Source organism: Perognathus longimembris, chromosome 9 (assembly GCF_023159225.1).
Source record: "Perognathus longimembris pacificus isolate PPM17 chromosome 9, ASM2315922v1, whole genome shotgun sequence".
Lineage (NCBI taxonomy): Eukaryota > Metazoa > Chordata > Mammalia > Rodentia > Heteromyidae > Perognathus > Perognathus longimembris.
In genome coordinates, this window is record NC_063169.1 from 63,453,470 (window position 1) to 63,479,703 (window position 26,234).

At 41.5% G+C, this 26,234-nt stretch overlaps 2 protein-coding genes across 6 annotated transcripts in view; one reads left to right on the top strand and one right to left on the bottom strand.

Annotated features, from left to right (window-relative positions):
• Positions 1-1,977: 1,977 nt before the first annotated feature.
• Esr1 (estrogen receptor 1) overlaps positions 1,978-26,234 on the top strand; it is a 321,561-nt gene continuing 297,304 nt past the window's right edge. For 4 of the 5 annotated variants that reach the window (XM_048354300.1, XM_048354303.1, XM_048354302.1 and 1 more), the window contains exon 1: positions 1,978-2,129. The gene's annotated coding sequence lies outside the window, so the exon portion shown is untranslated. The remainder of the gene's footprint in view (positions 2,130-26,234) is intronic. The other variant, XM_048354305.1, reaches the window with a different exon arrangement.
• On the bottom strand, positions 7,993-8,887 carry LOC125357416 (protein FAM204A-like). The gene has a single exon (XM_048354306.1). The coding sequence runs from the start codon at positions 8,878-8,880 to the stop codon at positions 8,179-8,181; it is 702 nt and encodes a 233-aa protein (XP_048210263.1). The 5' UTR covers positions 8,881-8,887; the 3' UTR covers positions 7,993-8,178.

Consider the following 26,234-nt stretch of genomic DNA (forward strand, 5'->3'; position numbering starts at 1 on the left):
GCCTGAAAAAGTATGATTCATCCTTTCTGGTAAATAAAATAATGGAGGCATTTAATTAATTTAGAAAAATATTTTGCTTTTAAACATTTCTGCTACTCAAACATTTTATTGAATAACTTAGCTCTCACCAGAAACCCTAAGGAAAACAATAAGCAAAACCCTGTCAACGCTTAGGATCATTTCTTGTGTCAACAAATCCCGTTGGAATTTTTATTTTTCTTAAATCAAAATCAAATATTCTGTAGACTAGCTACAATGTGTGTTAGTTTGCACAGTCTGACGATGTTACTCACTGACCAATTGTGTGTTTGAATGTTTTACAAGTGAACTCACTAGTGTAGTGAAGGTGGAAGACAGTGAAGGCCATTGATTTAAAAAGTATTGAAAGCATGGATTATGAGAGTTTTGGTTTGCTTTTTTCCTCAGCCAATTCTGAGCTGCCTCCCTTATTTATTTATATTTCCTTTATTGCCAAAGTGAAGTACATAGGGGTTACAGTTTCCTATGTAAGACAAGTACATTTCTTATCCAACTTGCTGCCTCCTCCCTCATTTTTCCCTGCCCCTCCCCATTTCCCTTTCCCCCTGGAGTTGTACAGTTGGTTCACACCATATAGTTTTGTAAGTATTGGTGTTGCATTGGTTTGTCTTTTTATCCTTTGTCTCTTGATTTTGGTATTCCTTTTCCTTTCCCTAGTTTCAATACATGTATATACAATATGTCTCCCTTATTTACTATATCTCCCTCTGACTCAGAGACACTAAGAGGTACACAATCCAGAGAGATGTCTCTCTTCCTCCCAATCTCCCATTCAGGAAACTAGCCTTTGTCAGATTTGTGTACAAAAAGCATCTGTATATTTACAAACCCTTTACTATGCTTGCTACAAAACCCACAGCAGACTTGCTAAGGTATTCAAATTTCAGTATGATTTTACAAAAAAATTCTAGGGGCTGGAGAGTAGCTTAGTGGTAGACTACGTGTTTGCCAGCTCAAAGACCCTAGCTTCATCCTCACCACCAGAAAAAAATAAATCAAATCCCATTTTTTATTTACCGTAGAACATTTGTCGTCGTGTTAGAAAAAAATGTCCATGCACGCACACACCACACACACACACCAAAAACACCAAAGATGGGCTGGGGATGTGGCCTAGTGGCAAGAGTGCCTGCCTCATATACATGAGGCCCTGGGTTCGATTCCCCAGCACCACATATACAGAAAATGGCCAGATGTGGCGCTGTGACTCAAGTGGCAGAGTGCTAGCCTTGAGCAAAAAGAAGCCAGGGACAGTGCTCAGGCCCTGAATCCAAGCCCCAGGACTGGTAAAAAAAAAAAAAAAAAAAAAAACAAAGAAAGAACTCCACCCCCCGCCCCCCAAGCCCCATAAATCCATAAACTTGCAACTAACTTGCTGCAGGAAATGCCAGCGTGACTGAGGGTCATTTGACAGAAGGAAGGGCTTTGGAGAGAGAGAGAGAGAGAAGCTAAGCCCATGTAGGTTGCCATTTCAGGAGCCTAATTAATCAGTGACGAGCGGAGCAGAGCTGGTTGAGTCAAAGGCTGAAAGAGAAAGTTACCAAAAAAAAAAAAAAAAAAGCAAAAACCCAAACAAACCCCTGTTCATCCGGACTTGTAGCTGAAGCTGATTTTTGGTGAATAAAACTTACACGTTGAATGAAGGCCTTACTATTTTGTTCTCAACGCCACATGCCTGTCTAGACTGTGAACATGATTAGGACCAAAGAGAAAATGGGTTGGATTACGTTAAAAAAAAAAATAAATCGGGTAATGGCACATGATTGGTCTCTTGTTAAACATCCATCCTCTGGGAAGTTTGGGAAGTGACAGTCCAGCCTGGGAGAGGGAGAGCAAGGCCGCCTCCTGCCTTTATGTCTCAAGGAGAGCTTCCGATCCTCGTCAAACGGTGGTGCTAGTTCTTTAGTTTTCAGTCTCTGTGTTTCCTAATTTCATGGTCATCACAGCCTCAGCACGGCTCCTACCAAAACTGAAAATGCAGGCTCCATGTAGCACAGCTCCGAGCTGGGCAGCCCTGGCCCAGGTCCTTCCCGCAGCCATGCCCTAGCCCAGGAAGGCAGGCTCTGAGGGACTTTCTTCTCCTCCAGCAGGTACTCCTCTTCCTTCTCCTCCTCCGTGTCTTCGTTAACTTTCCTGTCTTTCTCGTGGCTTGAATGTGTGACTGTGTACAAACTGGCTCGAAGCTCCCATCTTACCTCTCCTGCACAGAGGGGGTGTTCCTTCCTCTCCTACTACTCCAGGGCTCCTTTCTGGAGTTGTGGACCAGGAATACTGCCATGTTAACACTGTAAATCTAACCTGATTAATTTCAGTGGAAATTCACTTGGGGAGGAATAATATTAAGCTGAGTCAGACCGCGTCATGACTTTTCCTTTCCGCAGTTCAGCACTGACAAGTTGCCCGCTTACCTCAGATAAACTTCTATTTATTGGGTTCTGCCCTAACCCTGAGATACTCGATGGTTGAAATACGACGGGATTTGCAAAGATCCTAATTGGACTGACCTTGGGTTAGCTCCAACACTTGCTATATTCTTACTCTCCGGTGTTGTAATTTCTGTGAGTTTGAACTAAGTGATTGGAATAAGCTATTATTTGTCTCCTGAAGGCAGACGAGTTTTGTTTTCTGAAGAGCTACGCAATCCAGCAATAAAAAAAAAAAAAAAAAGAGCAACTCTGCCTTGAAATTGCCCCATGATTTTAAGCAAGTTCTTTTAGGTCCCATGTTCTATCTGAAAACAAGTACTTGTGACTTTTTGTCCTGTGACCCAGCCCTGTACTGGGGGGGGGGGGGGAGGGGGGTCCTCGTGTAGTGACCTGGTGCTCACGACTGACAGGAAGGGTACTTTCGTTTTGATGAGAGGAATGCCTCCCGTTTTAGGACATCTTTCTTAGGCTGTAAGTTTCACGCTTGTTCAAGAAGCTAACCAGTTTTTATCCGCTCTGACCTATCCACAAAAGTCAATGGGATTAAATTTTGGTAAACATATTTTTACTTACTGTAAAGGTTGGGTTTTATCTATCTTGTGATCGAGGCATTGATTCCTATCCAAAGGTGCTAGATTTTAAAATAACTTATTGCATCACATTTAATAGGTTTCCAGAGGCCTTCTCAGTGCAAAGTTGCTGGAGACAAATCTGGTTTTGAGTGTGAGATACACAGAGATCTGTCTCTCTCTATCTCCTATGTGTATGTGTGCTTACATATATGTAGGTGTACCATATGTATACATGTTGGTATACGTGCACTGGCATAAACTTAGAATGCATCTCAGGTGGAAAGTGGAAGCTTTTGAACAGTATCTGAAAATATACATAGAGCCAAAAGAAATGAAGAAAAATAGTATCTTGGGTTCACGGTCATTTCTATTTGATGAAATTCTTTCCTCTTTCTCAAAGGCAAATGCTGCTGTGGTTTTGTTGCTGAAGACTGCCGGTGTCGGCTTAGGATGCCCATATAGAATACTGGTAGTGGCTGTTAGGTTGTTTTTCAAGGAAAGCGGAAGAAAATCCCTGATGTACCTATCAGAGATCTGACATACAGAAAAATAAGGCAAAAATTTGAATATAAGGATGAGGGTTCTGTTTGCTATCAGAATACTTTTCTTAGGTATTTGGAGATATTTATTTGTCAAAGATAGGGATAAAGTTCATGTGTTTTAAACTATACCAAAGTCAACTCCTTTTTACTTCAAGGAATTTGGTCTTTGGTTTAGTTTGGAGCTGGTGGTCCTTCTTTCTACCTTCCCTCCATTTACCCCAAGTCACTATGCATTGCGAGTTGTGTGCAAGGTCCCTGGTAAACCTTCTTGCCTGGTTGTCTGGGGGTTTTCCTAAGTGTTTGTCTGCATGTCCCGTCCACTTGGTTACAGCAACTGCTTGGGCCAAGGCCCCATGGTAGAGCTTTCATTTGCATAGCTCTGTCCTATGGTTACAAGTAGGCTATTAAAAAATAGGCCTATCTCATTCCTGGTAAAAACAAAACAAAATAAAAACATGGGGGCTGGGAATATGGCCTAGTGGTAAAGTGCTCGTCTCGTATACATGAAGCCCTGGGTTCGATTCCTCAGTACCACGTACATAGAAAAGGCCAGAATTGGCGCTGTGGCTCAAGTGGCAGAGAGCTAGCCTTGAGCAAAAAGAAGCCAGGGACAGTGCTCAGGCCCTGAGTTCAAGGCCCAGGACTGGCAAAAAAAAAAAAACAACACAAAACCAAAAAAACAAAATAAAAACATGATGTTATTCCTGTAATCTCATTTATTTGGAGGTAGAGACAGGAGGATCTCAAGGTTGAGGGCAGTCTGCACAAAGTTAGTAAGACTCTATATTGAAAATAAAAATACTAAGGTTGGTGGTGTGGCTCAAGTGGTAGTACACCTGCCTACCAAGCTTAAGGTCTTGAGTTCAACCCCCTTGCCCTGTCCCCGCCCCCCAATAAAAAAGACGAATATCACATTATTTTTCTCTGACAATCCGTGACTCTTGATCTACTCATTTATGACTTGAAATATTATCTCACACACTTTGTAACTCTGCTCATGTTTTCCATGAAAGTTTAAATTTTTGGTGAGGATTTACACATAAAGCCACAGTAAATGATTAATTCCAAGGCTTAAATTCTACCTCATTCTACTGAGCTACTTAGAAAACCGGTTTCACATCTGATCTTGAATTTCTCATCTGAAACAAAGCGGGTAGTAGCTTCCTAATGTGATTATATGGGATAAATTAATGAGTGGGAGATGAAACCACTCTTGAAATTATTTATAGTCTTCAAGAATTAGATGCTCAATATGAAATTATTCTTTCCTTTTCTCTCCTGTTTTATGTTTTGTTTTGATTTATGATAGAGGATTACTATATAGTTTAGGCTAGCTTGGAACTTGCTATGTAACCCAGGCTGGCCTTGAACTCAGGTCCTCCTTCCTCAGCCTCCAGGCATGTGTGCATGTTAGGATTACAGAGGTTTGCTACCACATCTAGTGTGGATATTATTTTTCTTCCAAGTCTAGTGTAGTGCCTGGGCCCAACAAATGTAGATTGATAAATGAATAGATCTCAAGACCAGCTCATAGCTGCCAGGTGTTGATGCCCAGCTGACCATAACAGGGGGGTTATCCTAAAAAATAAAGCGCAATTAACCCAGCCAGCTGGACAGGCCTCTAGCTGAACTACCATGCTCTGTAATAGAGAGACATCCCAGGAACATCAACGTCCTTCTAATAATTCCTTTCTGTGTGGCTGGAAGGATGATGCACCCCTTTGTGATGACAAAGGAGGCAAGGGAAATTTTGCCGAGACAAACATGCCAAAAATATGTGACAGGTGGGCACCAGTGGCTCACACCTATAATCCTAGCTACTCAGGAGGCTGAGATCTGAGGATCCTGGTTCAAGGCTAGCCCAGGCAAGAAAGTCCGGGAGACAAAACATCTGTGATTCTCATCTCTAATTAACCACCAGAAAACCAGAAATGGAGCTGGGGCTCAAAGTGGTAGAGTGCTAAGCCTTGGGCAAAAGAGCTCAGGGGCAGCGCCCAGGTCCTGAGTTCAAGCCCTCCCCCCCCAAACAAAACAAAACAAAACAAAAAAACCCAAACAAAATGTTACAAATGCTTCACAATTAATTTTCTTACCAAAAGAGGAAGAGCATGTGTCCAGCATGCCTGGGGCCACAGGTTCATCTTTAACACCACCAAAGATAAGAGCCTTTTATTTTGTTGTTGGGGCACAACCTCAGTCTATGCACACGTGTGACTCTTTTACTACCTTTTTGATTTGTCTTATTTTCTCTTTGGAGAACTCTTTAAGGAGTTGTAGGGGTTTCAGTAGACCGTGTCAGTCCATGAGTACAATGTATGCGGATCTGCATCACCTCTTCCGTCATTCTGCTCCATGTTTCTGTACCGAGCATTCTATGTTAAATTTCCAGTTCTCTTGATATCAGTGATGTGAGACTCTCCCTCACATACAGTTCTCTGTGTTATTAGCCATCTGGGGATAATAATAGAAATCATGTTAGTATTTAATTTTGCACCACCTTTTTCTTTATGGTGACTCTTTTATAGGCATTTTCATGATCACTTCTCATGCCCACGCCAGACGTTCAGCTATACAAACGAGGAAACTGAGGCTTTGTAAGTGGGTGACATGTCCTGCGTTATAGCTTTGTCAATGACAGCTGTAGGCTTGGAAGAAAATTCACGTACTTTCAAAGCCCCGCGCGGGACACAGAGCCTGGCTGGGAGTGGCAGGCTGAGCTCACAGGAGGCCTCGTGTCCCCTCCAGGCCTCCGTATCTCCATCTGGAGGACCGGAGGAATGGCAGTATTGACTGACAGAAACTTACTATGATTGGTGAGGGTGAAATGGAATCATGTCAGCTCAAGAGGCTTGGGAAAAGCTCACTTTGATCACATGTAAATGATTGCACAGAACGCATACGTTATTACTGGAGTGACATGTGAGATCTCGGGTGTAACGTGCATGCGTGTAACCTGGATGTGGTACCAGGAAAAGGTAGGGGAGGAAGGGGGATGGTTGCTTTGGGAGAACCGTGTATGTGATGGTAGGAGGGTCAGCCTTGGGGTGCCCCCTCCCCCACCCCACTCCAGGCAGGTGACAAAGGTCACATTGGTGCTAGGGGAATCATGGTGGGGTTTGGGAAGGAAGATGTCATCTCCACCCTGAGTATCTCTGCCCCCCTTGGGGGTGCTCAGTGACTCATTTTGAGAAGCCATGTGGTAAGGCACTGCCCTCGTCTTTCTGGAATAACAACAATGAAGATTTTTGTTTTTAATTTTTTTTATTTTTTGCCAGTCCTGGGGCTTGAACTCAGGGCTTCTTTTTGCTCAAGGCTAGCACTCTACCACTTGAGCCACAGCGCCACTTCTGGCCTTTTCTATATATGTGGTGCTGAGGACTCAAACCCAGGGCTTCATGCATGCGAGGCGAGCACTCTACCACTAGGCCATAGTCCCAGCCCTAACAATGAAGATTTTTATTGGCTTCATTTTCTTTATTGTTAAAGTGAAGTACATAGGGGTTATGGTTTCATATGTAAGGCACTGAGTACACTTCTTATCCAACTTGTTACCTTTTCCCTTATTCCCTCCCCCCCATTTCCCTCTCCTCCATGAGTTGTACAGTTGGTTTATACCAATTAGTTTTGTAAGTATCGCTATTGCAGTGGTTTGTCATTTTATCCTTTGTCTCTTGATTTTGGTGTTCCCTTTCCTTTCCCTAGTTGGCTTCATTTTCTTTTTTTTTTGTCAGTCCTGGGCCTTGGACTCAGGGCCTGAGCACTGTCCCTGGCTTCTTCCCGCTCAAGGCTAGCACTCTGCCACCTGAGCCACAGCGCCCCTTCTGGCTGTTTTCCATATATGTGGTGCTGGGGAATCGAACCAAGAGCTTCATGTGTTGGAGGCAAGCACTCTTGCCACTAGGCCATATTCCCAGCCCTGGCTTCATTTTCTTTTCTTTTTTTTCTTATTTGGAATTATAATTATCTGTTTAATAAAACTATATATTTAATATAATATATACATCGAATGTAACTATGCCATCCAATAATTTAAAGAACAGAGCTTAGACAGGAGATGTCTATGCAGAGTTGAAACTAAACCGCCCCCCACATACTACAATCTATCCCCCTTTTCTAATTATCTCACCTGATGGTATAAAAAATTATTTTACCATGAGACCATAAAAATATCAATTCTATTGCCACCAATAAGGGATCAATAATTGTTTTCATGACATTAAGTTATTTGTAAAAACTGTCTCAATCTTAAAATCACGATTCCAGAAACTGTGCAGTCATGCCTTGAACAGAAAAGAAGGTCCAAGGATCTCATAGGCTTCACTATATCAAACAAAAGGAAAGCAAATTGATTTTAGAAAAATCCCATACTTTTTCCCTCTGCATATGCTTAGATTTCTTATACAAATAACAAAAACATTCATTTCAAGAATAAACTCCTCAGAAAAAGTCCAACAGTTAATAATCAACTCCTAAGAGTTTATGCACATTTTTTTCTATTTCAATCAATTTCTTACATCTATCAATTTCAAACACATTTAAGCAGGCAAGTCTTGTTAATGTGAGCACATGAGTCTGTTAAGTGTTTCGAGCTCTGCAAGGTTACATATATCCCGTGTTGCTTTTGGTTTCCCATCTCTTCTTTGCTTCAAACCCCCATGCCAGCTTCTTCTTCTTTCGAGCAGCCTGTGAATTTTCAGCTTCCTTTTTGGCTTCTACAAACTTGTGGCAGGCAATTGCTTTGGCAATTTTTACACCAAGCTCTCGTGTAGGTAGCTGGTTGCTGAGGTCCTCAGCCTTCTCAACATCCCACTCCTCCACAGCCTGGTCTATCCTCTTTTCAAGACCTGACTTTTCAACCTTTTTCTTTTTCACAGGAGGTTCAAATCTATCATTGGCTCGGAAATACTGAGTAAGCTCCTTCCATTGGGCTTCATTTGAGAACTGTTCACTATGAGATTCTTTTTCATTCTTCAACTTACCTTTTCTGGAGCGCTTTCTTTTTCTCCCTCTGAATCTTGAGGCTGAAATTTTCTGTTCAGAATGTTTTTTATGCAGTTCTTGAAATTTATTCCACATATTTATAGGAATTCCAGAAGGGCACTCTTCATAGGCATTTGCCTGGACCCCGGGCTCAGTTTCTGGCCCATCTTCCGGGAACTCTGAGGCATCTGGTTTCCTGCTGGTCCCATCCTCCTTAACTGCTTGTACATTAAACTTGGAGTTCTCAGGTATGGCTTCATCTTCAGAATTGGACTCAATATCACTTTCATTTAGGCCAGGAGGCAGTAGCCCACTCCACATCCTTTCTTCGACCAGCCGCCATCTTAGGACCCCGTCAACATCCTGGCTTCATTTTCTTAATGGTGCCTTTCAGGAACTTAATCTGATGGTTGTCTCCCATTTAAAAGTCACCAGTTCTCAATGTTTTGGGGTTATAAATGGGGCACAATCTTACCTGCCCTTTCTTTTAAAATTTTTTTTAAGCTTTTGTTGCTGGACCTGGATACCATCCCTGAGCTTCTTTGGCTCAAGGCTAGCACTACCACTTGGAGCCACGGCGCCATTTCCAGCTGTTTTGATAGTTTAGTGGAGATAAAGACTCTCCTAGAGTCTCCTGCCTGGGCTGGCTTCAACCACAATCCTCAGACCTCAGCCTCCTAAGTAGCTAGGATTACGGCGGGCACATCTGCCCTTTCTGTCCTTTGTGTCCCTGCTGATGAGGTTGAGGAAGGCCTACCTGGGGAACCTCAGTTGTGTAACAATTGCAAGTAGATGTGTCAGTCTCAGTGGTCATGGCTCCTGCCCTTTCTTCACCAGGGTAGCAGTGTGGCTCTCTCCCTTCTTTGTCCAATGTCCAGCAGTTGGCCCCCCTAAATGTACTTCCTGCCTACTGTTTCAGAAGAACCTCCCCCTCCCCCAAGGTGCTTCTATAAAGGGGTGACCTCCCTCCCTTCCCAAGCCCCTCCTTTCCTGTCTTCCCAAGCCCCTCCCTCCCGCCACAGATCATGGAATAAATGCTCTCCTTGGGATATGGCCTCCCAGGGCTTGATGGATTCCAAGATGTGCACAAGAAAACTTTTGTCTTTTGTACTCTGATCTGCACTTATTATCACTAATCATTTGTCAGGATTTCTTTTCCTAAAACGATGCAAAGAAGAGGCTTAAGGCACACATCTCTCTCTAATAAAGAACTTTAGAAATCCTACGTGCATAGTTCCATGATCGAATATGTAGGGGTTAAGTGTGCTGAGAATGTAGTTCAATGGGACTCACATTGTTAGGTACATTTCCTAATTTTGTTCTGGGAGTGAAGAATAATTACAAAGCCTTGCTGTGGGACATTGAGCATTTCCTGCTCCCAAACAGATTATAAGAGCCCTGAGTACAAGGGTGGGGTGTTGTTCAGGTGACATCCTGCTGGCACACCGATGTCAGGCATGTAATGGTTGTGTCCAGTCAAACCCAGCGTGGTCCTTGATGTCCAGACCTTCAGGTACAGGACATTAGCCGTGTACGATCTGCCACACGACTGTCACATCCTAGCAGTAAGTGGACTTTGTGCCCCGGCATCCGGGTCACATGAATAGAATGTGCTGAGAGCGCCACGGGGTGGGGACACAAGGAGAGGCGTGGTTTCTGATTGGCCATGGGTGGTTCAGGCCGGAAGTGCCATTGTACCTTGATCCTGACAGATAGGCAGCGTTGCCATGGTGAGATGTAAGGAAAGGGAATAGTATTGGCAAAGGTACGGGGCAACAAGCTTTGGGGGGAACTGTTAGAAATGGGAAAAGAATATGTTAACAGTGCAGGGAAGGGGTAGGATGGAATTTAGTGATGGAGAGTTAGATTTCATTGTGAGGCGCCTGGGCTTCATAGTGTAGACATGAAAGATGTGAGTGTAGAGTTGGGAGAGAAGATGCCTTAACCAAAGGAAAATACTGTGAAGATTAAAGTTTTCAAGTGAAGAGCAAGTGCATCAGTTCTGGAGGCAATTGGAAGAGTTCAGGAGAGATGAACTATTAATTTAAATTGAAAAATCTTAAATTGAACGATTTGACACATCTTTTAGGACTTGCTTTTTTTTTTTTTTGAATCATGATTGTTTATGGTTATAAAGAAGATTTTGTTCCCCCCAAAAAATGACCAGAGGAGATAAAATAGGATGGGAATGAGAAGATGCTACTCTACCCGGATGTGAATAGCAAACAAGTGTGGCTAGCATTCTGTCTACCTGACTTCATCATGGGTGTCACAAGCACCAAGTACTCTAAGCGATAGAATTTTGAAAAAGTAGCATAGCTTTAAAATGCTATTTGCTTAAAATAGTTTTGATAGTAAAGCTAGTTCAAGTGGACAGGAATATAGATCATAAGGAAACAGTTCCTGTCTCTCTGCTGCGATTGCTGAGATGGTGGAGACTTGGATGGGGCTGTCACAGCTGCATGGGATATGAAGCCAGTCTTTGTTCTGAGCGCTTTGTTCCCTCCCAAAATGGACGGAAAAGTTTCACTGTCGTTCTTGTCCTGTAGTTCTTGTCTTCAGTAGCTTGTTGAATCCCAGCTGAGGTACTATGGTAAGTACAATCAAACCCATAGGCAGTTGACTGAGAAAAGAGACAGAGGTGCCACTGTCCCCATTGACGGAGACTTTGGGCGGAGGGTTGTGAGGGTTCTTGTCAGTGTGGAAATGTTCTGACCATGCAGATAGTAGGCAGCATCCATGTGTGTGAGGAGAAAGGGAGGGAAAAGGTTATGCTCTCTCCCCTTCTCCTTTTCGTTGTTTTTTTGTTGTTGTTTGTGGTGGGGCTTGAACTCAGGGCCTGGTGCTGTCCCTGAGCTTTTGTGCTCAAAGCTAGCTCTCTACCACTTTGAGCCACATCTCTACTTCTGGTTTGGGGATGGTTCATTGGAGATAAGGCTCTCAGGGACTTTCCTGCTTGGGCTAGCTTCAAGTAGCAGTCTTCAGAATTTAGCCTCCTGAGTAGCTAAGGATTATAGGTATGAGCCACCAATGACTGGATCCTTTTCCTTATCTTTTAAGAGATAGTTTAAAGGTTAGGGCAACAAGAAGAAAACAAAGTCAAAGCAAGGACCTGTTGGAGATGAGGGCCAAACACACTCAATAATTTCATTTCAGTTGCAGTAAGTCTGGAATGCGGAGAGTATATTCCCAAGAGTGAACCGTAGTGGCTAATGTTAGCTGTATATTCTGAGCAGTGAAGTACAAGGGAGGGTGCCATTTTACCACTGGAAATGAAGAACATGGCTTGTGTTACTTTGATAGCCTCTCTCTCCAGACCATTCCTCCTTCACAAATCAAGCAAACAGCAACTTCCAATGGACTTTGTAACCACCACCATGACAAAAGATTCATCAAAAAATGTTTTCTAGGAAAGGAGAAAAAAAAAACCCCAAACCCCAACAACCAGAAAGCAAAGGTCTGCTTCCTGCGGTATTTGTGTTGCATAAGCAGTGTTAAAGTAGTTGAGGATTAATCATTGAGAGCAGTTCACAAATGATTGCATGTTTGGGCTAGGCAGGGCCCGCGCTCCACTTCTTCCTTACTGCCTGGATTCCCTCCATTTTACTCCTCCCTCAGGACTTGGAAGAAAAGTGAAATCTAAATGTGCCAATTTTCTCCTCGTCAGACACCACGGTGATAGGTTCAGTAGGGAAGGAGACGTATTCTGCGACATGGAAGGAGGTTTGGGAATTAGTGAAGGCTTCAATTTGTTGCCTGGATTCCTAGAATCCACAAGCATCTGTACTTGAAAACTGGGAACACTAGCTAGACATTTGTAGATGTACAAAAGTGTGCTAATATGGGCTGGCACTTGACTTCTTCATGCAGCTCTTGAGTTCAAAATTTATTGCCCGTTTTATGTACCAAATCTATTCTCAGAAGAGTGGTATTCTGTGTGGCCACAAGGGAACATCTGTGAGCTTAAATCTTAGAGGCAAATGGCCAGTTAGAACATTTGGCCTTCAAAGCTTAGATCGCAGAAGAGAAAAATTATCCAAGGAAACTCTCAAACCTATTGAGAAGGCAACTCGGGAAAGTGTCCTATCATTGTCACACTGAAGCACTGAGTTCATATTAATGAAGGAATGTCAGGTCCATCATGAATCACCTAGGAATGTCATCTTCTGGTAACTTGGAAGGTTGATGTCAATCTCGACAGCTGGGATTTATGGTCGATTATATCATGGAATCCTGAGTTCTAAGAGATCAAAGGAAAATGTTGGCTCCTTCTCCATCCATTCTCTTAGGTCAAGCCTACCCAGCAAGAAGCCAAGTAGAGAGTTGAGCAATTATCTGGAGTAGGTAGAAGAGACAGCCAAACCAGATAATGCCTAACGAGAAAGTCGCCGCGAAGGGAAAACTCGGACTGAAAATAGAGTAGGGAGTAAGAGTAGAATGTCAAACAATTTGGTCAGGGTCCACAGTGCTAATGTACTGAATGACAGCCAACTCGTTGCTTCATGTAGTTACTTACAATGAGACTAAAAGACTAGGGTAGAAATAAAAGAAGTTCATTACTAAGGGTGTTGCGTGTTTGTATCTACATTATTGCCTGGGACATGTCTAATCATGAGTATTTCCAGGAATTGGGTTTCACTATTCTCCACAAGTGGATTGAAGTGATAGAGGACATCCTTATAACTTGATTGCCTCGGTGTGTAGGGAGGAAGATGGTGGCATTTCTCTTATAGCTGAGCTAAATATTATTTTAATTAGCATTTTCCATCCTCAGTGCTGACTTACATACTTTCTGCTGGGAAGGGTTTTTGCTTTCCAATCTTTCCCATCTCCTCACAGAAAAATTCAGTATCAGTAGAACACAAGTAGGAAATACACAAGCCTACTAGAATAGGACTTACATTACTTTTGGCTTAAAAAAACCAAAACAAACTACCAAAGCTACAGAATCAGTGTGATTTATTTTTAATTTTTATCTTCTTCTTCTGTTTGATATTGGGACCACAAACTACTTACTCAGAGATGTGTCCTGTCTCTAAAATAGCAAGTACAGCTATCTATCCATTGTCCTCTATAAATCTGTCTGTTTGTATCTACTGGTTCTAAACACCTCTCCATTCAGTGTTTGACTTTCCATTGGTTAGTTGTTTGATTGAGGAAAATGTAGATTGGTTGTTGCTCAGAATTAGGGAAAAGAATAGGCATATTAATATTTCAGGCAAAAGAACAAAGTTGATCCATGGAATATTCCAGAAGCACTCACAGTTGAAATATCTTGTAATAAAGTAAACATTCAGGAAGAGTTGAATAGGTGAGTAAAGACTAAGCTATCAAGTGAGTAACAGGGTGAATTCCTCACCTGCTCTGAGAAGCACCTTGGTTTTTCACCACAGAACCACTTTCAAATAGTTGGTAAAACCAAGCCCACAGCAGTGCCAGCTACTCTGGTTCTGACCCCACAAGTTGAGATCCTATTAGCCAGGAATTTTTGCCATCAGGGGAAACTAGAACTTTAGAAACAGAAGCAGGTGGGTCTGAGAGTTGATACCACAGGTTCTGGCCTGGGCATAAGTGAATGAATGCTTGCCAATTGTGTCCGTGGTGAATAGCTGTGTTCTACTTAGCTTCATAGAGAAGAATAGAATCAAGTAATCTGATTTGAACAGAGAAGCCAACTATTGATTCAAACATTGATTTTTACTTTTCTTTTGACCATCTTGTTGCATTGAAGTGGGCAACCCAACTAGGAAGTAAATCTTTGGAAATCACTCATGTTACCCTCTCCTTGTCTCTTAAAAAAACAAAAGAAAAAAACCCAGAAAGACTTAACACAAAACTCTTCTATCACTCAGAAGTGTAATACCAAATCCCAACAACAGCTCTTTGCCAGAGGGATAGAGATACTGATTTCAAGTGAACCACCGCTGAGCTGTTTGTGCACATATGAATTTCCCATTTCTATCTCTTAGCTTCTCTACTGAATGTGTAAAAACGAATCCAGGCAGGGCACTGGCAACTCTCTCACTATTCAAGAGGCTGAGAAGTGAGGATAAAGGTTTGAAACCAGCCCAGGCAGGCAAATCACTAAGACTTCTACTTACTTCCACCAAAAGGCTGGTAGAGCCCTAGCCATGACAGAAATAGCTGTGTGAGAGAGTGAGGCCTTGAGTTCAAGTCCTCATACCAGCACAAAAAACCTTCCCTCCATATATACACGTGCGCACACACACACACACACACACACACACAAATTTAGTCATCCATTTGGGGAATAATATTTTGTTTAACATCTTTGACTTTCAAGCATGTATTGGTAGAGACACAACGGTCCACAATGGAGAGTACTCCACTGTGTTTCTCTTTTTCCTCTTGGCTTAGGCATTGAACTCAAAGGCTTACGAGAGCCAGGAGAGAGCTCTACCACTGCACTCAGTGCTCAGCCTGTGTGTGTTTCTGGAGTTGAAGTGAAGGGTATAGTATGCAAACCACCAACCATTAAAAATGACTTTACACACACTGTGTGGTGAAAATTTCCTCTTATGTTATCAGGGAGGTCTAATGAACTTATCTGGGATGCTTTGTAGGCACTTCTAAGTACAGGGAACATAAATATTACAAGGCTTTTAAACTTCATTTTTTTTTCTCCCATAACTGTCACAGCTGGTAGCAAGTGAGAACATTTTTTATTTGAATTTTACAGCTTCCTTCTTCTCTTGCCAGTTATATGGTGCTAATAAGAAGTAAAGTGTATGCTGGGCACTCGTGGCATAATCTTAGCTACTTGGGAAGCTTAGAATGGTGGGATCACAGTTCCAGGTCAGCCTGGACAGAAGAGTTTGTGAGAGCCCTTCTCAACCTGTAGCTGGGTACAATGTCGCATGCCTGTCATCTTAAACTACATGAAAGGCCCAGTTTAGAAGGATCATGGTTCAAGGTTGGTCTAGGCAGAAAAATCTGTAAGACTCCATCTTACCAGAGGGAAGCTGGCTGCATCACCCCAGCAACAACCAAAAACCCAACAGGAAGATGTCTGTCCAGTCACGTTGCCTGGGCAGGAAGTGAGACCCTCTTTCAAAAATAACCAGCAAGAGTGGACTAGAGGTGTGGTTCTGCCTCTAGAGCACCTGCCTCTAGTAAGTGTTAGGTCCTGAGTTCAAACAAACCCTAGTATTTACAAAAATATAAAAAGTAGTTTGCCCTCAGAATTTTTTTATGGAGGTCACTAGAAGATATAGGACAAGAAGTACCACGTCTTCTTGCCCTTTATTCCACGCAGAATTAACCCCTTACTCTTCTATGTCTGTACTGTGATTTACATACTTTCCCCTTGTGGCATTTAGGACATCATCTTGTAGTAAGACCTTTTCCTGTTCTAGATAAATCCTTCTTACATCCATCCCCTCCCCCACCTTTTATCTTTTTCTGAGGTCTCTAATTTTTCTGTAAAATAAAGATGAACACATGGAAAAACCGAAGAACACCTCCCCCCAAAATGTGAATTTGTGTTTAATTAACCCTAACATGAAATATAGATTACACGTATCCACTGACCTACCTAAAAGTAGATGTGATTCTCCCCGCCTCAAACATGAAGCGGGCTTCCTATAGAATCTCCTTGTCCGAGGCGACAGGTAGGGGTTCCAAGGAGAAAAAAGAAGTCATTTAGGTATACCAGTATCCATTTCACTTGTAGGTGTCAGCCAATGTTGACATCATTTAAAAAGAATTAAAAGGGAAAAAGAAACAAATTGATCTTTAAATCCATTAAAAAAAAATCCTCCATAGAGCATTTGGAACCAATTTGCAAACCTCCTGGACAACCAGGAAGTACAAGTCGTCTCCATCCCTGGCCATTAGCTCGAGGGGCAGCAGGGACCTGAGATAACAAATCAATTCCAATTTGCCAAAACCATGCGAGTCCCCCAAATGCTGACGAGCACAGGAAGTCGGAGTCAAGCGAGTAACAGGCAGAGTTTATTTGAATGCAACCTGTCCAAATGGCAAGGGAAGGTGTGGCCCAGGTCTGCCTGCCAGTTGGCAAGAGATGCTAGGGCACCGAACCTGATCTCGCAGAGCTCCATACTGGCAGCTTTTGCTCACCAGGCCAATTTACTTACAGAACTGGGCATGGGGGGGGGTTGTGGGGGGACACTTCAGGAAAGTTCTTAGTTAGACCTTGCCTGTCCTTCTTGTTAAAGGAAAGGGCTGTAGGCCAAGACTTTATGACTAATCAAAATAAGAAGTGCTGTTCCCTCTTCCAGGCTTGGTTGCTGTGCTCCAAAGTGCCATGGGACTGGCCAGACCGGTCTTCCCAGGCTGGGGACATCCGGTAGCCCCCCAGGCACATGGAACCCTCAGAGGTCCTGTCTGCAAGGTCTTAGCTTGCCCACGAGCTCCCCACCTCCCTACCCCTCTGGTTATGAGCTGGAAACAGTTCTAGGCCTAATCCTTCTATGAAGACAATGTACAGCCGCGGAGGCAACCGGGCTGGGAACTACAGAGAGCCGGTGGGGATGGCGGAAATGCTTCCTACTGCCAACTCCATGCCTGTAGCTATTTGCTAGCTAAAGGCAGATGGCTACTTTGATTCCTCTTTCCACAATGAGCAGAAAGACACGAAGGAGAGGGAAAGGAAGGGCTTCACAAATAAATAAGCCCTCCATCTGCTGGAGTTGGAATAAGCCAGAAGCAATTCCGTTTTCAGTGGGCTGCCCTATTCCGTTCTGGGTTTCCAATGCACTTCCTCCTTTGAGGCTCTGGATCTGAGGCCGATGATTCCATAAAGGTCTGAGCTTGCACAGTTACTGGGGGTTTTGAAAGGCATGTGAACTGAAGCCACTGGGATCTTGATAGCACTGAGCTTGGAGCTCACTGCACCTCTGCCTGAATCAGGCGGCCCTTGGATTCCATCAGCAGAATTGGCCTCCACTCTTGCGGCCTTTCCATTTGTAGGCAACCATGAAGGTCAGTCAGTGGCTCACCCATTCTCAAATATACTTCAGTACTAAATACTAAATATATACCAATACTAAATATTGGCGGTAAGTAGAAAGATTCTAAGGGTTCAAATATAAAAAGTACGTTAGTGGGTTTATTGTGCTATCTAGTGGAAGTTGCCCTTACCCTCACTTTTCTTTCTTGTTAATTTTTTCGGTGCCATTTCTGGAGCTTGAACTCATCTGGCTCAACGCTGGTGGTTGAGCCGCAGCTCCATTTCTGGTGGTTTCTCTGATTAATTGGAGATAAGAATAATGTGGACTTTCCTGCCCAAGCTAGCTTCTAACCTTGATCCTCAAATCACAGCCTCCTGAGTAGCTTTGCTTTTGGAAGCCAACTTTCTGCCTGTAGAAATATGTCCTTTAAAATTCTTAATTTCTTTATGATCTCCTTTTTCTCATTCTGGAGTCACTGAGTTCAGTCAAATAGTTATTATAATGACACTGCCAGTCAGACTTCATTCCTGTATCAAATACCTAAGAGAAACCTTTCAAGAAGGAGGGATTGATTTTGGGTCACAGTTTCAGAGGTTTCAGTCCATGGTCCCTCAGTCACATCAAGGCAGACCTGTGGTAGGCCCAGCATCATGGTGAGGAAGTGAACTGAAGCACAGATGCTTCAGGTGCTTGGAAGGCAGGGAGAGAGATAGGAAGGAGCTGGGGGCCAGCTATGTCTTTCTAAGGCAGGCCCACAGTGACCAACTTCCTCCAACTAGGCCCCGCCTCCCAATTTCCATCATCTCACAATTTGACATCCACGTATGAATCTATCAATGCACTGAACCAATCTCTAGTGCCACCCCTCAGTAGTGCTACCAGCTGGGGGCCAAATCTTCACCAAGGAGCCCATCTTAAAAGAAGATTTTGTTATGCAGGTCCTGGGGCTTGAACTCAAGGTCTCACTTGCTAGCTTGGCTTTTTCACTCAAAGCTGGTGCTCTACCATGTGAACCATACCACCATGCCCAGTTTTTTGCTGGTTAATTGGGTAAAAATTTCTTGTTTGGGATGGTTTAAAACACTGATCCTCAGATCTCAGCCTCCTGAGTAACTAGAATTACAGGAATGAGCCAGTGGTTTCTGACTAAAAATGTTTCATTTCCCTTTTTTTTTTTTTTTTTTTTTTGGTGCCAGTACTAGGGCTTGAACACAGAGCCTTGTGCTCTTACTTGGCTTTTTCACTCAAGGGTGGTGTTCTACTATTAAAGCCATACCTCCACTTCGAATATGAGCCTGTTCAAAGGGGTACATTATAGCCAAAAGAAAACACAAACAATAGTTATATATTCATCTATCATACTATTTTCTAGTGCTTGTGTGTTACAGAGAACAGAAGCTTAAGGAGTGGATGACAATACACCCACTTCTTAGGGAAGCAAACAAGGTTCAGAGAAGTCAAATAATTTGCTGGTGACTACCTTGCTTCTAAGTGGTGTGACAGGACTTGAACTTTGGACAATAACTCAGGATCTTGACCACTAAATATGGGTTTTTGGGTTTTGAATGCAAGCAAAGGGTTTAGATGCTGGGGCAAATATATAAAAGAAAAGTCTGTTCCCATTGTGAGCTTATAATCCGTTTGAAATGAGCTCTGATTTCACTGTGGAAGTGTATTTATATCTGCATCGGGTGAGATGGAGTCTTATAATTTCCTTATATCTGAGTCTAGATCTTTTTAGGACATGGACAGCGATGGCTTTTCTGCTTCTCATCATTTTTATGGGTATATTTTCCCATCTATAACATATTTAATAGAATGGAATAACTATGTATATCTAGACAAATTTGACTTAGCAAAATCAGGGTAGGCAAGGACTAACTGATCACTGCCTTCATGTATTGAGCTCAATTCCATGGCTGACTTCTGCCCCACTGGTGAAAATGGGTCACCAGTTTTATCCAAGCTAGAGAAGTGTGGGATCCTTTGTCCCCCCATGAACCATTGTCATAAATCTATTTTGTTTCCTTAACTAAGTTTGACAAGGATCTCCAGTGAACATTATTTTGGAAATGTATGAACTAAGATGGAAAGCTATGACTCAGATGTACAAGGCTGGCAGAGGGAGAGATAATCTCCCAAATTGGTAAATCACACATGAATAATGAAGAATTAACTACATCCGAACAATGTGTGTTCATTTCCACTAATAAATGAGCTACCATTATGTCTCCTCGTTCTGTATTTGGGACAAATTACTTTCTCTACTGTATTTTCACCTCACAGATACCTATTTGCTGTGATTTTTCCCGGTTTTGGCTCTGTTTTTTTTTTTTTTTCCTTTAATCTTGTCTCTTAGTAAATTACAACCCAGTAAATGTATCCAGGGAATGTTTATTGCAATCTTTATGTCTGGTGGCAAGAGGAAGGAGTTTCTTTTGTTAATTTCAGTCTGGCTTATGGGCTAACAAGAAGTCTAAAACACACTTTGATTATGGCTGACCGAGTCTAAAAGATTGTTTGGTTTATTCAACTTATTTTGGTCTGTCTGTAAAGAGTTCCACAAAGCTAATTATACTGGTTTCCTACTCCTATTGTTGACCTGACACACAGGAGTAAATACGAGGGACCAGAATGTTCTATCCAGTCTGAAGCTGTATGTGTACAAGTGGAAATCTTAGTCATCTGAAGTTTGAGTTTCATGAGGCAGAGACAGCCAGGTAGGTCTTTGCCACTGGAATCAGCTAAAGACTCACTCTTACACACTCATGTTTATAGATTCCAGCCCAGAACCATTGTTTTGACAGCCATTTCAATAATAATCCCTATCGTCCATCAAAGAACAAATAACATTTTGTTACTAGTCAGGTAGTCAAAGAATACAGAATAGTTTTGTAGTTTTTCTGTTTTCATTCAGTTCAGGTGTGCACACCCCGTTTCTTCAAATTACTTAGGCAGCAGAAGATTGTCTTCTAGTGTGCTTTAAAGAAGTCTGTGCATGTTTCTGCTGCTCTTTCTGTAATCTCACCAGGTCGGGGGCTGATGATGTGCGGAGGACTCCTCATTAATGTCCACCAGGAAGCAAAGTCCTTCCAAGGGAAGGGCAGAAGGGAGCGGAGGGAGGAAGCCTGGCTCCTGTAAGAGCCCCATGTTTACTCTGCCGGTGTTGGGTCCTTGCAGGGTGGATGCCCTCATTGGCTGCACAAGAATGCCCTGGGTCCCTTCCACTGGCTTGTTTGCCTTCCCACACTGTCGCCCTGTCTTGGGCTTCAGCTCAAGTCCTCTATTTTTGTCCAGGAGGAGAAAGGAGAGAGAGAGGGGGAAAAAATGCAAGAAGAATTTCCAAGTTGTGAGTCCTCAGTCTAAACTACAGAAATTGGTTTGAACTAGAAGTCTGAAGAAATAGATGATGAGTGGGAGTTTTGTTGAATCATAGAAAGACGTTCTCAGAGAGCATCAACCTGGGAGAACCGGCCTCCGGGGAGTTTGGCACTTGCCCTAGTGTAGAGGAGACAGGGAGGCGAGTTGTTAACCCAGGGGCTGCTTTCTTCTTTATCCAGCGATGGGTTCCTGAGGGCTAATTATCATGACTTCCTGGTGTTGAAGGCGTGTCTGAAGGAGGTTGTACCTCTGAATGCTTAGAATTTACTAGAAATGCCATTTTCCACCTCAGCATGAAATTCTTGCCTTTCTTAGGCTTCTATTTTTAAAAGAAATGTTATGGTTTTGCATATCGTAGAATGCATATTGACTTTAACACGTTTTGGAAAGAAATAAGAATAAATATAGAAGTGGAAATCACCCATTCCTTTGCAGCCAGACAATCACCAATAATATTTTAGCACATTTTCTTTTAGTTTTTTTTGAGATATGTATACACATAGACATATGTATTTATGTATGCATGTACTTATGTAAGCATGAAAACATTCTCACAATATAATGTAAATGAAAATCCAAGAGTCAACACAATAATATGTACATATACACATGTGTATATTTATATACGCGCACTGTGTATTGGTTGCTTTCGCACTGCACGTATGCACAGTGTATATATGCAATGCCAATATATGCATAGTATGCACTGATATACACTATATGCATATATAGTATATACAACGTTATGTAAAATACACACATGCACAATAGAGGTACGTATTTTGCAGATTGAAATTATGTTGTATTTTGTAAACTTATTTAACATTAGAATTTCACTACTTAAATTTTTTTTTTTTTTTACAACTGTGATTGTCTACATCTATTCATTTCCTTCAGAACAATTCCTAACCTGGTACTGGTGGCTCACACCTGTTGTTCTAGCTGCTCCGGAGGCTGAGATCTGAGGATTGTGGTTTGCAGCCTTCATGGGCAGGAAAGTCCCTGAGACTCCCTGAGACTCTCCAATTAACCACCAGAGCTTTGGAAGTGGAGCTGTGGCTCAAGAGGTAGAGTAAAAACCTGAGCAAAAAAAAGCTTAGGAACAGCGCCCAGGCGTCGAGTTCAAGCTTCAGAACCAGCACGTGCGTACGTGTGTGCAAACACACGCACACACAGAATAGTCATAAAAGTAAAATGTCACAAAGAAAACTATTTATAAAGTTCTTGAGGTATATTGCTAGGTTTCTTTTACTTTCTTTTAGAAAATTGTTATATTGCAGAAATCCTCTGAAAAAAATTTCTAAGCAAAAATGGTCTGTAATCCCACCTAGAAATAAAACTATTTTCTTTTATTTAGACAGGGCACTTTATGAACTTTATTATTGGATAGTTCTTTTATTCTTGTTTTTGCCAGGACTGGTTCGCATATCCCTGAATAGACACATTGAGAGTGGTATTTGCGGAGGTGTTTCCTATTTATCTTAAGTGTGATGAGGCTATGTATGCAGTGCGTGTCTATGTGTGCGCACATGTGTGCGTATACATTGTTAAGGTTTGGTTTTCTTGCTTTGCAATGTGTCTTGGGAATTCTGAGTTGTGTGGATGCTACTGTCCTCTTTTCAGGAGTTGCCTGGGGTCTGATTCACTTAAGCTCATCCAAGTGATTTGCTCTCAACAAGCATTTGTCCTGGAAAGTTCTCAACACATAAAAAAGGGTCGGCGCTACAAATGCTTGTAGACACATATTCTTAGATATTGGTGCTTCTATTTTTATGGTAAATTCCCAGAAATTGAACTGCTGGTTCAAAGTGGATGTCTATTTTTAAATTTTAATGGGTGTTTCCATATTATTTTCTAAAAATATCGTAACAAGTCTCAGTCTCACCAGGAATGTTTGGGGGTGTCATCCCCCTCCTCCTGGTTCCCAGGAGCTGTCCTGTCCCCCTACTTTCTAGTAGATGGGAATCTGAGGACTTAAGTATGGTCAATTTAATTGGCCTTTTTTTTGTCTTCTAATGAGACTGAGCATTTTCTCACATTATTTTTGTTCCTTGGGATTTCTGTCAATGGCTTATATGTACCTGGAGCCAAGATCTCCTCCACATAGTTGATTTTTTCTTATTAATTTATAAATGTTCTGTGAATATGAAGCATTTTCCAAAATAATCAGCAAAATTTGGATATATTCATCATCATATGTTTAAAAACATTTTTATTAAAAAAACAAAGCAACTTAAGGCTTGGGTGTGTCGTTCCTGAGCTTTTGTGCTCAAGACTAGTGCCCTACCACTTGAACCATAGCTCCATTTCCAGCTTTATGGTAGTTAATTGGAGATGAGAGTCTCATAGCCTTTCCTACCTTGGCTGGCTTCAAGTCACAATCCTCAGATCTCAGCTTCCTAGGTAGCTAGGATTATAGGTGTGAGCCACCAGAGCCAGACGTGTTTAGAAGTATATGCACACTGTGAAATGACGAAATCTCACTAATTCCATATGCGTTAGCTTACATAATTGCTATTTACAAGGCGGAAATACTTCTCTTCTCTTGCACTTTTCAAGAATATAGCACATTGTTTGGTCTGTGCTCATGTTGCACAATAGATCTCTTGAACTCATTTTTTTCCCACTTAACTGAACTTTTGTATGAATTTTCTCCCCTCTACCTCCTCCACCTTCACTGCCTTCAACTCCTAGTGTGTACACTGTCTATGAGATCAACTTTCTATTTTCCAGATGGACATGAAATCAAACAGTATTTGTCTTTCTGCACCTGGTTTATTTTACTTAGCACAATATCCTCAAGGTTCTCCTATGTTGCTGCAAAAAAACATTTAGCATTTCCTACTTTTTCCAGGGTGAATAGTTTTCCATTGTGTATATATACTCCCCCGTTTCCTGGCTTTTCGTCCATTTATGGACACTTATGTGAATGTCCTACATATTTTGGCTAATGGGAGTAATACTGAAATAAATTTGGGGGTTCAGATAGTTGTTTGGCATACTGGTCTTATCCTCCACCCCTTTTTGTTGTCTTCAAGTAGTTGTATACAGGGGCCTCACTTTCACATGTTAGTTTGTGAGTTCATGCTTCCTGATCAATGTCACCCTTTCAGTCACTCTCTGCTATCTCTCCCAAGCCCACCCATTCTCTCAATTTCCTTACTCCCATTTTTCACATATATACTTTGAATCTGATGACTGTATACTCGTTCTCTCTCCATCTGTCTACCTCCTTGCCCATGACTTTACTCCCCCTTTAATAGATAACCATGAATGAAATTTCTGGGTCATGGGTAATTCTATTTTTTTTAACTTTTTTTTCCAGGAACTTTCCATTGTTTTCTATAATAATTATACTAACTTACATTCTTACCAATAGAGTACAACAGTTGGTTTTTTTGTTTGCTTGTTTGCTTTTTGATAATAGCCATTCTGTAACAGGTGTGAGGTAATGGTTTGTTGTGGTTTTAATGTTCATTTCCTGGATAATGACAATTCATGATGCTCTACAGATTTTTTTTCCCTGTAGATTTTTCACATTAGCAGTTATAATATTTCCCCTCAGTAACTTTCTTTTTGATTGTATTTTTTTGTGATTTTTCTGCCATAAAAGTAAAACACACTTTTATGGAATAAAATCTCCCTTCCCAGACAGATTCTGGACTTTTTTTTTTTTTTTTTGGTCTCACTTTACAAGATCTTCCTATTTTGGTTTTCTCAAAATTTCCTCTAAAATGTTGAGTTCTTTTTCTATTTTAAATATTTTAGTATTTTCTTATATTTGGAATGTATTATACATAAAAATAAAAGGTTAGAGTTCACTTCCTTTTATACTCCAATAAAGGTAATGCAATAAATTGTATTTCTCCAATAGTATGTTTCACATTAAATATACTCCAATATTTAAATTATATCAGTAATCTAATTTTAAAATTCTTTTTTCCCTGTTCCAATAGTCTATTTTCTACCAGGTTTAGGCATATTACTGTTGTTATAATAGATATATAATACATTGCAATATGCATCGTTTTTGTTTATTTGGTGGTACTAGGGATTGAACCCAGAACCTTGTGAATGCCAGGCAAGTGTGCTAACCAGTGATCCACATTACCAATGCACCAAGTCTGATGCTCCCACTCATGCTTATTATTTATACTCTTGCTTTCACCATTTTTTCTTCCAAATGAATTTAAAGGAAGTTTATGCAGTCTTACTTGAAGAAAACATAAAAAACTAAGAATACTTTCTGGATTCTGGTATATGGATATATATATATATATATATATATATATATATATATATATCCTAATTTCCAGTGGCTTGACAGTTTCATGATACTGTCTTCTTATTCAGAACCAGGCACATTTTTATATCATTTACAGCTTCTGTTAGTTTTTATAATAGGATGAAATTTTCTTCCTATGGGTCTCATATCTTTCTTGCTGTTTCCTTTTGTGGTGAAAAAAAAAGCCAGTGGGAGCCATAATAAACTGGGAAGACATGCATTAACTACAAACATTCCTTGATACTGGTGGATGGTGGTTGTCACTGAATTATTTTTGCTGTGTTTCCTGACTTTTCTGTGTTGGTTATACTTTTGTTTCACAATGCTTGGAAATGAGTAACATCTTTTTAAAAATGGATGAGGATAACTATGTCTTGCAAAATCACATGTTCAATACCATGATAAAAACTTTTAGCTGTTACCTCACAAGATGGGTGAAATTCAAGGCCCAGGGTTGCTGGGGAGTGGAGGTGCACGACGCAGTTCCCTTGTGACTTTTCCACATGTGCATAGAATGCACTTGGGTCAAATTCACTCCTTCGATTACTTTTCCTCACCCCTTCCACTTTTTTAAAAACATGTTTTAAGTGTCATTATTTTATTTTCAGACATGTATAGAAAGTTCTTCAGCCATATGGACCCCACTTTACTCTCTCCTTTCAGGGTCTCATCTTCTCCTCTTGGTTCCTGAGCCTACACAGTCCTTCGTACCTGTGTCTGTGGATCAGTTTCTAAGATGTAGATTCCATGTAGGAAAGAGAGCATGCGCTCTTTGTCTCTTTCAGTCTGGTTTGTTTCACCCAACACAACGAACTCTAGTTTTACCTGTTTTCCTGCAGATGGAATTATTTCAACCATAAAGAACGCAATGATGTCATCTGTATGCAATTGTGTACATATACCACATTTTTTTTTTTTTTTTTTATCCATTCATCGATTCCTGGCACCAGAGGGGATGCCGTAGTTTGGCTATTGTGAGTGGTAATGATATAAGCATGAGTGTACAGGTATCTCAACTGTATGCTGACTTACACTGCTTTGGATATATGCCCAATAATAGTGTGGTAGGATCATAT

What these genes read in the sequence shown, in the direction of transcription:
- LOC125357416 (XM_048354306.1), bottom strand. Translation starts at nt 8,880, where the DNA reads ATGTGGAGTGGGCTACTGCCTCCTGGCCTAAATGAAAGTGATATTGAG.